Raw genomic sequence first — 11248 nt, 5'->3', positions numbered from 1 at the left:
CACCCCCATTACCGCTATTGGCACGAGTTGACTCTCCTTAGTTCTAGGGTGCGTTCCGAGTTGCGCATGAAGCGCATGATGTATCGTTTTATTCTTCTTTATTATTTGGTGAACAACAAGGATAAATGATGCATCATGCGCTTCATGCGTAACTCGGAACCACGGACTAGTCTTCTTGGTTGACTGTGTTGTGATCGTATTCAGTGGAAAATTATTTACGCAATGACTGATAAAAAATTCATCAGGACAACATTGGACAAATGGAATCTGTCGAAATAGTATAACGATCGATTTATTGGTAAGTACACACGGGAACACAAATGGCTTCCTCGGGTGATAAAAATTGTTTAAAAAATTAACAAATTATTTATATCACTCTTTGGAAAGCGTTAGGATACATTCAGAACTATACGAAAAGTACCATAAAACTAACAGAACTCTTTGAAATCAGACAGCGTCTCATCTTCATTCTTTCTAAAGACTATTTTTTAGGGAACAAAGTTGTTTAAAAATCAGAATAATAATGTTAGGTGTCAGAACTCTTTGTAAACCTATGTATCTTTTCAAATCCTATAAGAAACTGTGGCTGAAAACTTTTTTAAACGGAGTTGGTCCCGTGTGAACTTGGCATTTTAAATTTTGAGTTTCTCGGGTTTAATGGCCGGAACTATTTATTTATCCTATAGAACTATTGAAAATAAACTCAGAACTCTCAATATTTAATGAGTTTCCACCAAGTGAGACGCTAGCTTCACACACACAATTTAATCATCAGTTGCATATCGAATCTTCAGATAAAGCTATATGTATATCTTTAAAGATATGAAATATATTTCAGAAGATATAATATATAAGTATATAATTATCGTGCGTATTATCTTTGTTAGAAAAATAATTTTATTATCGTAAATTATCTTTTGTATATAGGTACTATCTTCTCCTTCAAGTAATCTCGCATTAGACATTTTCATTATCACAATAAAAATGTAAATACAAGATAATTATGGGTTTAGGTAGGAGAATATTTCGGAGGCTTACGGAGAGAAAGAAGGTCGACAAGAGAAAACTTCGATCATTTTGAGGGAGTAAAGCATTCAACTAAAGGACCTGTTCCAAGCTCTACCTGAGCAGGTAAAGTGAGGCGCGGTCAAGGACCTTGACCCTCGATAAATGCTTCGCGAGGTGAGTTAATCTGAAGAATATTCTAGTCGCTTCAACCCGTTTATGGATAAAATTTATACATAACGATATGTAATAATTTGATAAACTATACGTAAATATGTGATATTTACCTACATATTTGAAAAAATTCGTTCTTCTAATGAACGTGTTTATAGATTCAGTAAACTCATTCATTATGTAAAATTTTATAGAAGTGATAAAATGCATTCATCATATTAACACATTGTTTTATTAGTTAATAAAGTCTGTACATTAGAATACACCGTGTGCATTCACCCTATTGATCTAATGTATAGACTTTATCTGGCCATCTTAAACATTTCTATAATTTTAAGAAATTTGTTTTTATATAATACATAAAAAGGAAATACTATTTACTTAAATACATTGTTTAATGTCTTAGTTTTTAATATTTAAAAAAGTTTTAAGGAAAAAAGCGAATGTATAATGAAAAAGTTAAATAGTTGCAAAAATTCCATTTTACACCATTTTTGGCCACCTACAGTGAATGGAAAAAGTATTCGCGTACAGAGAAAATATTTTAAAAAAAAAGTTTATTTTTAAAAAGTAAATATTATCCAGTGACAAATGAGTCATCGAATTAATGTCGAATCGATATCAATACGATGATTTCAACATCAATTTAACGTTTAATTGACGATTTCTTGTTGGGTAATTAACAATTTATTCATAAAGAATAAAATAAACTGTATATTTCTTAAAATTATATATACCAAAAAGATGTGTATTAATTACAGAAAATTTATCATCTGAAAAATAAACCAAAATTAAAAGTTGTATTGTTTGGATGTTTAAAAAGTATTTGTACAGTAGAGAAATTTAGCTTCTAAAATCAAGAATATATGCGAAGCTCATTTGTTTATGTTAGAACAGAATGTATTCATTGTATAAAATTGCTAATTAATGTTTATTTTCTACAAATAAGACTGTTTTTTATAAAAAATTTCCTTGTACGAATACTTTTTGCTTTCACTCTATATACTTCCTATCATTATAAAGCTGACTACTAATTACTTGATGACTACTATAGTATTGTTTGCTATACTTGTGTCATATGTAGTTATTGATAAATTATTCTATTTACCGCGTTTCGGGGATTCTTATCGTTTTTGACAAGATAACTGTGTCTTGAGTGTATTCCGTAGAAAATAATTTTTTTATAATATGAAAGAGAAAATGTGAGGTTACTTGTCACATTATTAAACAAGAGAAATAATTGCGACGCGCATGTGTCGTGATTGCTGCACACTAGAGCCAACCAAAACTAAAAGAACCTAATAAATAGCGAAGGTGGCCAAAATAGCCACAAACGCAGTGCATTCATTCTAATTGAATTCGTTATAGGTATGTATTTAAAAAAATGTTTTAAAAGGAGGAATGTTTTAGGGTAATATTTAATTGTATCAATGTACATACCTTTTTTATTGTTGCAATGAATTCTAATAATAATAATTTTATAACTCATATTCATCTTTTTATAAAACTTAAATCATGATGAGAATAAAATTGTTCATTGTACAAATTTTAATGAATTTTTTATTGTATTTACAGTATTTTATGTGTATATATTTATACATATATATATACATTTAAAAAATGATTTTTTTTAAACGTGACAAGACAAAAGCTTCTCATCAACAATTCTTATATATACATATATTTTTACATTTTCACGTTTTGACCATTTAGTTTAAATTTTTGATAATTGTAAATCAAACAATGTGATATAAATGCATAATGACGGATTTTAATATCAAACAAACATTTAGATTTTAAGGAAAAATATACATTGCGCACCACCAATAGCGCTAATTCCCATTAGCCATTATATTAATATTAATTTTTTATTTAAAAAACATATAACAGCGTTTTTGAATTTGAACGCTTGAGAAATTAAAATATGTATATGGGACTTCTTGATTAGTGTCTTATAGACATAACAGAAGACACTCAAATATCGATTAATATTTCTTATGATCAATTTTTATAATATCGGCAAATGTTAAAAATTTTTATAATTCGTAAAAATATAATTATATGTTTTATATTGATAAAAATTGGATTTGTCCGATAATAAAAAAAATAAATAAATAAGTTTAAAAGAAAGACTAAAAAATTAATAAATCCTCAATTAAATCTTTGTAAATTGCAATTTGAAGATAATGTCAATCTGTTTTTAATAATGGATAACTATCTAATGGAAATATTGCCAATTGCACGGATCATTATAATAACAAAAAACCGGCAATGTGACTCATTTAAGATAGCAAAGGCTAAAAGTTCATTTCATTAATCTTCATCAAAGTAGGCAAAATTTTCTGTAAATAACTATTAAATATGACAATTTACAAAATCATGATTATCTTCACTAAAGACACTAAAAATTCTAATTAATTTTTAAGTGTACGTATATCTTATTGAAGAATCTTTCTATTCCAATCTAAATGGTTTAAATCCCTCTTAAATGAAATTATTATATCACAAATCATTTAAAGACATTTTCTCTTCCAACTAAAGTAGTGGTTATTTAATTCTCCTTCAAAACATTATACAAAACATTATCACAAAATTGCGTTACCTTGCTCCATTTAAGTGTTACCACAAAAAATTAAAGAATTAACCGTATAAAATGAAAAAATTTAATTTAAATAGAAAAATTTTTCATGTAAAAACACTTGGCGCTGCTAAAAAGCATTTTTATAAATTATATTTTATTAAGAGTTGTTTATATATATATTTATTCTAATTACATTTTGAGGATTAATTATGTGATTCTGTTTAATCAGAATGGACTATTCTATTTTACGATTAGTTGTAGGCTAAGATCATTCTTGTTTTTGGCGGCAGACAGTTTGCTGCACGATACGTTTCTGTAACGTATCGTTGAACCAGAAATGCTAACCTGAAATCTTTTGGCCCATGTTCATGCCCCGGTGGTGGGAGCGATGGTGTGGGTGATGCCGGTGGTGATGTGGGTGGTGACGGTGTTCCGTGCACTGCTTGCCGGCAGGCAGTTTGTGCCTGTGGTGTCTGGTGCCGCAGGTGGTGGTGGTGGTGGTAGTCGTGGTAGTCGTGGTGGTGAGGTGATGATGATGGTGATGGTGGTGGTGGTGATGGCCGGTAGTCGGTGGTGCAGTAGGCACCACGCCACCGTCTATTCCTCCCCCGCCGCCGCCGCGGCCGCCTGCAGTACCTGAACCGCCTCCGGTACCGCCAGTCGCCCCGTTTCCGCGGCTAATGCTCCCGCTCACGCAACGATTCGCTTTGTACCTGCAATGCGAGAACAGAACGAGGGCATGTTAATTCGTGTGCGTTCTGAGGGATGGAGAGAGAGAGAGGGGGGGAGGGGAGAGAGAGAGAGAGGGGATAAAGGGGGACAGAGGTTGATACGTGAGTCGGGATCGATATGCGAGGAAGGGGGAAAGTGATTTCGGCCGGGGGGTGATTTTCACGGTCGGCGAATCTGCAAGAGCGATGCGTTAAATACTTATGAGAACGCATCATCAGAGATGTGTAACGTTTCGTTCGACCATGAATTGATTAAAATCGATGTCCGTTTACAAAAATTTAAAGAAAATATATGTCATTTCGATTTTTTAATTCCGGAAAGCTAATGTCAAATTGTTTGAAATAATATAAGAGAAAGTGAAATATCTGTTAGATATAACCGCATTCATGTAGGATATTTCATTTCTGTACATGACAGAGCAATAGGGTCGTTACAGATGAAGGCACATCATGGTTCACTGTCCGCGTATTGTAAGAAGATTATGTTAGTTTTGGCAAGAAAATCCAGGTTTATCATTATGCTCGCGTCTAATTTTTCTTTGTTCTACTTTGGACGAACCTCTAGGGATTTGATGCGGAAAACTGCACTGAATTTTCGCACGGGAAATTATGTCGACGAGAGCGTGCCTCTAGATTCAAATAATTCGAGGTGCGCGCTTCGTCTGCGGGTACAGAAAAAAACATGTCCAAGCGAATCTCGATTAATCACGTTTTCCTATTTGCGAGAGCTTTGCAGAACGGATTGCCACGGCGTATGTATAGTATATAAGCGTGGAACGAATCGCGGAAACCGATTAATTCTTCCTAGTGGATGAAGTACACGCAAAGTAGCATTTTCATCACGAGCCTGCAATTTCCGTACTATTCCCGTATCTTTCAGGATGGCTAGTTTATATCGAATTTTTCAGATGCTTAGGAGCAAAATAACAATGTAAAAATGAAAAGCTAATTATTTAAACTTTTCAATCTGTAATTATTTTAAATAGTAATAATCTAATATTTTCTCATCATATTATTAAAATACAGAAAAATTTGAGAATTTTATATTCTATATATATCGCGATTATATATATATTGAATCTAACGATTTTAAATATACTGAATGATGTAAATAAATCGAATTAAAAAGAAAAGAGAAAGAGAATGCTGCGCCAAAATCGCGTAAAGCTGAGTTATAATTCTACTTCAACATTTTCTTGGCGTTTATTAAAATTTGTGTCATTAAGATTATGCGTAACATTAATCGAAGAAAACCTCTGAATGAGATTACATACTGTGAATGACCGCATTTAACTGATGATAAATATTACTGTCTAATCGCGTTACGTTGACAATGCGTTGTAATCAAGATTCTTCGAAATTTATTTCTATGCAATATTTTCAGCATTTAAAAAAAATGTATGCTAAGATTAAAGATATATATGACTAAGAGCAGTTATGCAAACGACTGATTTATTTAGTTCAAGAGCAGCATAAGTAGAATTTTTAAACGCAACAATATTAAATCGATCGTGGTATCGTAGTTTATTCACGTAAATCGAGATGCAATTTACATTTTATGATTTTCAAGCTTACTTTATTATACTTTATTATACTATATTATTATAGAGAAATGTTACGTCACTTACAAGGTAAACAGCTTTAAGTATAAATTCCTTTACGTTCTCCGATCATTCAAGAATGTTACTATTACCAATTTCTCTATGAAATTAACGCGATCGGCATCTGTAGGTAGATAATCATTACCTCAGAATGTGACAGGGTGTGATTAACGTAGAAATGAAGGTTCACGAACGCGTAGAAATATCCGGATAAGACTACGACAGTGACCTTCTTGGTAGAAATATAGCGCGTTATACGTCAGAGCAGACAAGGTTAACGGTGATACGTGATGATAATTCTTACCTACTTGGCGAAAAGAAGAGAAGCGCGAAGAACAAACGAAGAATATTGGTAGAACTCGAAAGTGATAATAGGTAACTTTTCGCGTGAATACCACGCAATATAATGAATATAATTTGACCAGGAATTTTGTTCTAAATAAGAAAGAACATAACATTCTAGAGAATCGCACCTCTATAATACTTCTCTGGAGAATCAAAAGAAAATACGTACGATACGTTTCGTAACTTCATAAATTTATTTTGCTTTAAAAATTTATTTGATTACATCTTTATTCTATTTTTATATTGGAAAATGCACGAAGAAATATCTACAGTCGTAATAAATTTTAGTATTCGCGGTTCAAATTTCTAATTGGCAGTACAATTTGAAACGAGAAATAGTGCAATTCGATCTTTTCTCAAGTCTGTGACATAACGTAACGTATGCTAACCGTAACTCGATCGTTCATCGTATCCGTTCGTCATTGTGCTGGTTTCCGGTCGTGGACACCGGACATTGGCATCCTGAATCCGGTCGATTCGGTTTCACTCGCGATAATCAGTGCCAGGAAAAAGAAATCTCTTGCGGAAATTCATGAAAAATATCCCTTGCACCGATAGAAGAACCGGGATTACTAATCGCGATGAGTGAGCGAAAGTCGCAAGTATCAAGTTATTCTGATGTTCATTATTATAGTGCAAAAGGGAAGCAAAATGCCAGGACAACTCTCCGAGATTAAATTTGCGCGTGTTAAACATTTCTTGGATGTGACAGTATAAACATAGTATAAATAAGAAAGTAGTTAACAATTATATCAACAATTATCGTGATATATTCTGGATAGTTTGATAGAACTTTCCGTTGGCTAATTGTTGTTTGTTAATAAGTCTAGTGGATAGCCCTGTATTTTCGCCATAAACTCGTCGCGCTTCGTTGATACTCGTTTGTTCATCAGACTTTCAATACAAAGTTTGACGGTAAATTAGACTTGTATCTTGTCTGGAAGAAGAGCTCGCGCGAAATGTCGCGAAAGCGAACGGCAATCTTAGGTACAAACGATTTAACTTTCTTAACTCGCGTTCTGAATTGATGAAAACAACATAATTTGCACAACAACTGGGTATATATTATATTAATTTCAAAAAAGAAATCCTAATAAATAATATCGATCAAAGCGATACGTTACTGGAAACGGTAATTGAACGAAACGGTGATTGAACTCGATCTCGAATGTCCTTCCAAATAATTGTGAAACACTCATAATTAATCATCGCGCTATGGCAAATGAATAAATCATTAGGATTGTGTTGCCGCACGGCGAACAGGAAACGCGGTCGAGAAACCGCGAATTTAATTTCCCGCTGCGCGGGAAGTAAATGAGTAAGATGCCCTTTGAGCTGCGCGGGCCGTTCTTGGCAGTCGTCACGGTACTGACCGCTATAGAGCAGGCGTTTCATTTGAAGTCCATTAATGGCATTTATCTCTTTTAACCGCGGCGGACGTCGTCAGCGGGAACGATATCGCCTTGAGTGTAGAACGAAGAGAAAGTACTGAAATCGACTTCCTCAACGTTTACGCACCGATTCGGCTAATTAAAACACTCGAAACAATAAACAAAAGCCCGTATCATTACTTTGCCAATACTGTTCATCGAAAGTTACATTAGCATAGACGAGAATTGTTATAATAATTATAACGCTTTGAAATGTCTTTTAATTTCTACGATCTTAATAAAGTTTTAGATCTGTGTGTAATTGAAAACGAGAGTTTCAGTTTTTGTTGGATTAATTCAAACATAAGACTTTTATTGCCAAGAAATGACTCTAAAATTATTTTAACTGTTAAAAGTTTATTATGTTACACAAACATGTGTTCAAAGGATTCTTGGTGATTAAACATCTTTCATTCTTTTTCAGAAGTGAATTCTCATTCTAAGTATAAAAATACTGTTGCTCTCAATTTCGAACTATCCCATCTCTGTGGTTAGAAAAAATTTCTAAAAAATTCCTAAGCTGTCTAAAAGCTAGTGTAAAAAATTCACATCCATTTTTCCAACAAATATACTCGATATACCAAAAAATTAAACCACTCGCAACAAATTCACTTGGAAATAACCTACACGAATCGGTCTGGACCAAACGGCATTTGATTTCGAGACGAAATACGAGAACGTCGGCGGTTCGAACGCTATGGAGGCGCTCGACCGGCGGCGGTATTGATCCGCGGGGGTCACCTTTGCCCCACCTCGACACGGGACCAACCTCCAAATCCACCCCTGCCCTGCCCTTCAGTCCCTCGCACCACGCGAGTTCTCATGACCGACGGGCACTACCACGAACTCCTTCTGTAAAATAGACCATCGAAAATATCCTGGCGAAACTCCAAGTTACACTCCAAGTCACTGAAGATCTTTTCTACGCGTTGATAAGGAAACCCCTTGAAAATATCGGAAACTTTCATGTATTATATGTATGAGACGCAGATTCATATGAGAGCACAGAAACATATCGACTGCTAAGCACGACATTCTCTTTAATTTTTAATTTCTTAATTTAATACTATCGCTAATGATAAATTATAAACAAAAACATGCGATATCTATGACATACTCCATAAACTTGAGAGACAGCTCGGATTATTGAAGTCGTTGATCAGTTTCTAAATTTATAATGATAAAAGCTTTTTCTTTTTTTTATGTAAAGGATATAATATAATGTTTTTTTCCAAATTATAAAGTCTGTGACAGCAACATTTTTCCAAAACGGTTTCATATGAATGTCTGTATATGTAAATAAAGATATATCTCCTCTAATAGCTGCACTATTGTAAGGTCCTGCAAACGTGCACGTCTGTATGGCGAATAAATATTTGCTACCGGCGTGTGATGACGGAGATGCCGCGTTAATTGTTAATTTACAAATTCTCGCGCGCTCGTTCCGTCGCGGTTGCGTAAATATTTAGCGTGTACGTCAATGGGTATTTCGTTTCATGCAACGTTTAGTTTAACGTCGCGCATCGCGGAATTCATATTTTCACGCGCACAACAGTGATTCGTAATGGTCCGCGAGCACGCTTTACAGCGATTAATTTGTTAATTAATATTCATTTCAGAAAATTATTTATTGTCTATAAATATTAATGCACGATTTGGTCGCTATTGTAATAATTTTTCCACTTTTGTACCTTGAATTTATTTCATGGAAGTACAATTTTATACAATGAAATTGAATAAAAATAGCACTTGTAGCTTTTGATACAAATTTCTCCTGAAAAAAGTAAGAATATTAAATCTTATAGCGTATGTATAGTAACTAGTATTCTCGAGGAGTTAACTACAAACTTCTGTGAAGACATTTAGCGACTATTATCATTAAACTGTCCCGAATACGCTCCGGTGGATAGCGACCTGCCATTTATTAATAAACATATCCGGAAACGCGCCAACATTCAGGGAGCATGAATTTAGAGTAATCATAATCACACGCTCGTGTATACGCTGTAGGTGTAATTACCATTGCGTGGCTCGGTTTAATCTTTACGTGATTATTCAACTACGGTCGAGTTCCTCCGGGCGACTTTTTTTTCCGACGAATAGAACTATCTTCGTGCACGGAAAGCACACCGGGAAACGGTAGGATGAATCGACCAAACATCATCGAGGATGACCGTAAATCGCGCGGCCGGTTGGTTCATCACGCACGGCATCGTCAGCCATCGACAAACCAGTTGCCAACCGGTACTAATAAACTCTAACGATGTAGATGTCAATTGCGTTCAATGATACTGGAACGATGCGTAATGCATCGCCGTTGCTCGCAAGCGACAGCGCTAAAACAAGCCACCGAGTTGGCGGAGTCGACCCGAGAACTATTCTCTATCATTGGAACAAAATGACAAAATAAAGAGCTTATTTCGTTGCTTAGCAGAAAAATGTATTACATTGTTAACTTAATATATCTCTTTTTATAGTATTGTTAGTTACGTTCCAATGATTACCTACGTTCGTTATACTTTGTCAAATCATATGGTGTCTCATTATTTGTGTATTTAGTCAACTGTATTTAGACATACCTTGAATGTAATTCTTCAAATATACAAAATACAGGGTGTTTCCAAATTAAATGGCAAAACTTCGGGAGCGTGTAGAGGAGTAAAAAACTAAGAAAAAAAGTCCTATAGACATATGCTCGTTTTTGCTCCGTTTCAGAGAAATCGAAAAAAAATGTTTACATTTCTTGCCATATCTAGCACCGACATATTTGATTACATTTTCCACTTTCTGTTATGAATTTGTCAGTCGCTCTTTGAAAGCCTTTAACAGTAGATGAATTTTGTCTTTTGCAATATGCCGCGTACGTATTCTAATAGTGAATATGCTGATATGGTTTTTGTATACGGTTTCTGCAACGGTAATGCTTTAAAGGCGGTGCGAGAATATGCACGACGATTTCCAAACAGAAGAGTGCCAAACCGAAGAGTGTTTATGTTGACATTTAATAGATTGCGAGAGACTGGAACATTTTCAATTCGACAAGAAAACAACCGATTTCAAGCAGCGTTACGAAGAGATTTGCAGGCAGGGAATCGTATTTTACAACATTTTGACAATCATCCTGAGACCAGCGTTCGGAATGCGTCGGCTGTATTGGGAGTGTCACCACAAACAATTTGGCGAACTGTAAAAGGAGATAATCGCTATCCCTACCACATTCAAAAAGTGCAAAATTTATTACCTCAAGATCATTGGAACAGATTGAACTTTTGTAACTGGTACCTTCAGACATGCCACAATGATATTTTATTTCCATCTAAAATAATGTGGTCAGATGAGGCAACATTTACCAGAGGTGGAATAATTAATCAAAGGAATTAT

At 34.4% G+C, this 11248-nt stretch overlaps 1 protein-coding gene across 5 annotated transcripts in view; it reads right to left on the bottom strand.

The window, feature by feature from the left end:
• Window positions 1-11248, bottom strand: part of LOC108720796 (protein gustavus) — a 185523-nt gene that overhangs the window by 12633 nt on the left and 161642 nt on the right. For all 5 annotated transcript variants that reach the window (XM_018444983.1, XM_018444984.1, XM_018444985.1 and 2 more), the window contains one exon: window positions 4106-4473. In XM_018444983.1, coding sequence (XP_018300485.1) covers window positions 4106-4473 — 368 coding nt within the window. The remainder of the gene's footprint in view (window positions 1-4105; window positions 4474-11248) is intronic.

The sequence above is a fragment of the Mycetomoellerius zeteki genome, unplaced genomic scaffold (assembly GCF_001594055.1).
Source record: "Mycetomoellerius zeteki isolate Tzet28-1 unplaced genomic scaffold, Tzet1.0 scaffold155, whole genome shotgun sequence".
Taxonomy (NCBI): Eukaryota; Metazoa; Arthropoda; class Insecta; order Hymenoptera; family Formicidae; genus Mycetomoellerius; species Mycetomoellerius zeteki.
The sequence above is the reverse complement of the archived record's forward strand: the minus strand, read 5'-3'. Positions and strand labels throughout refer to the sequence as shown.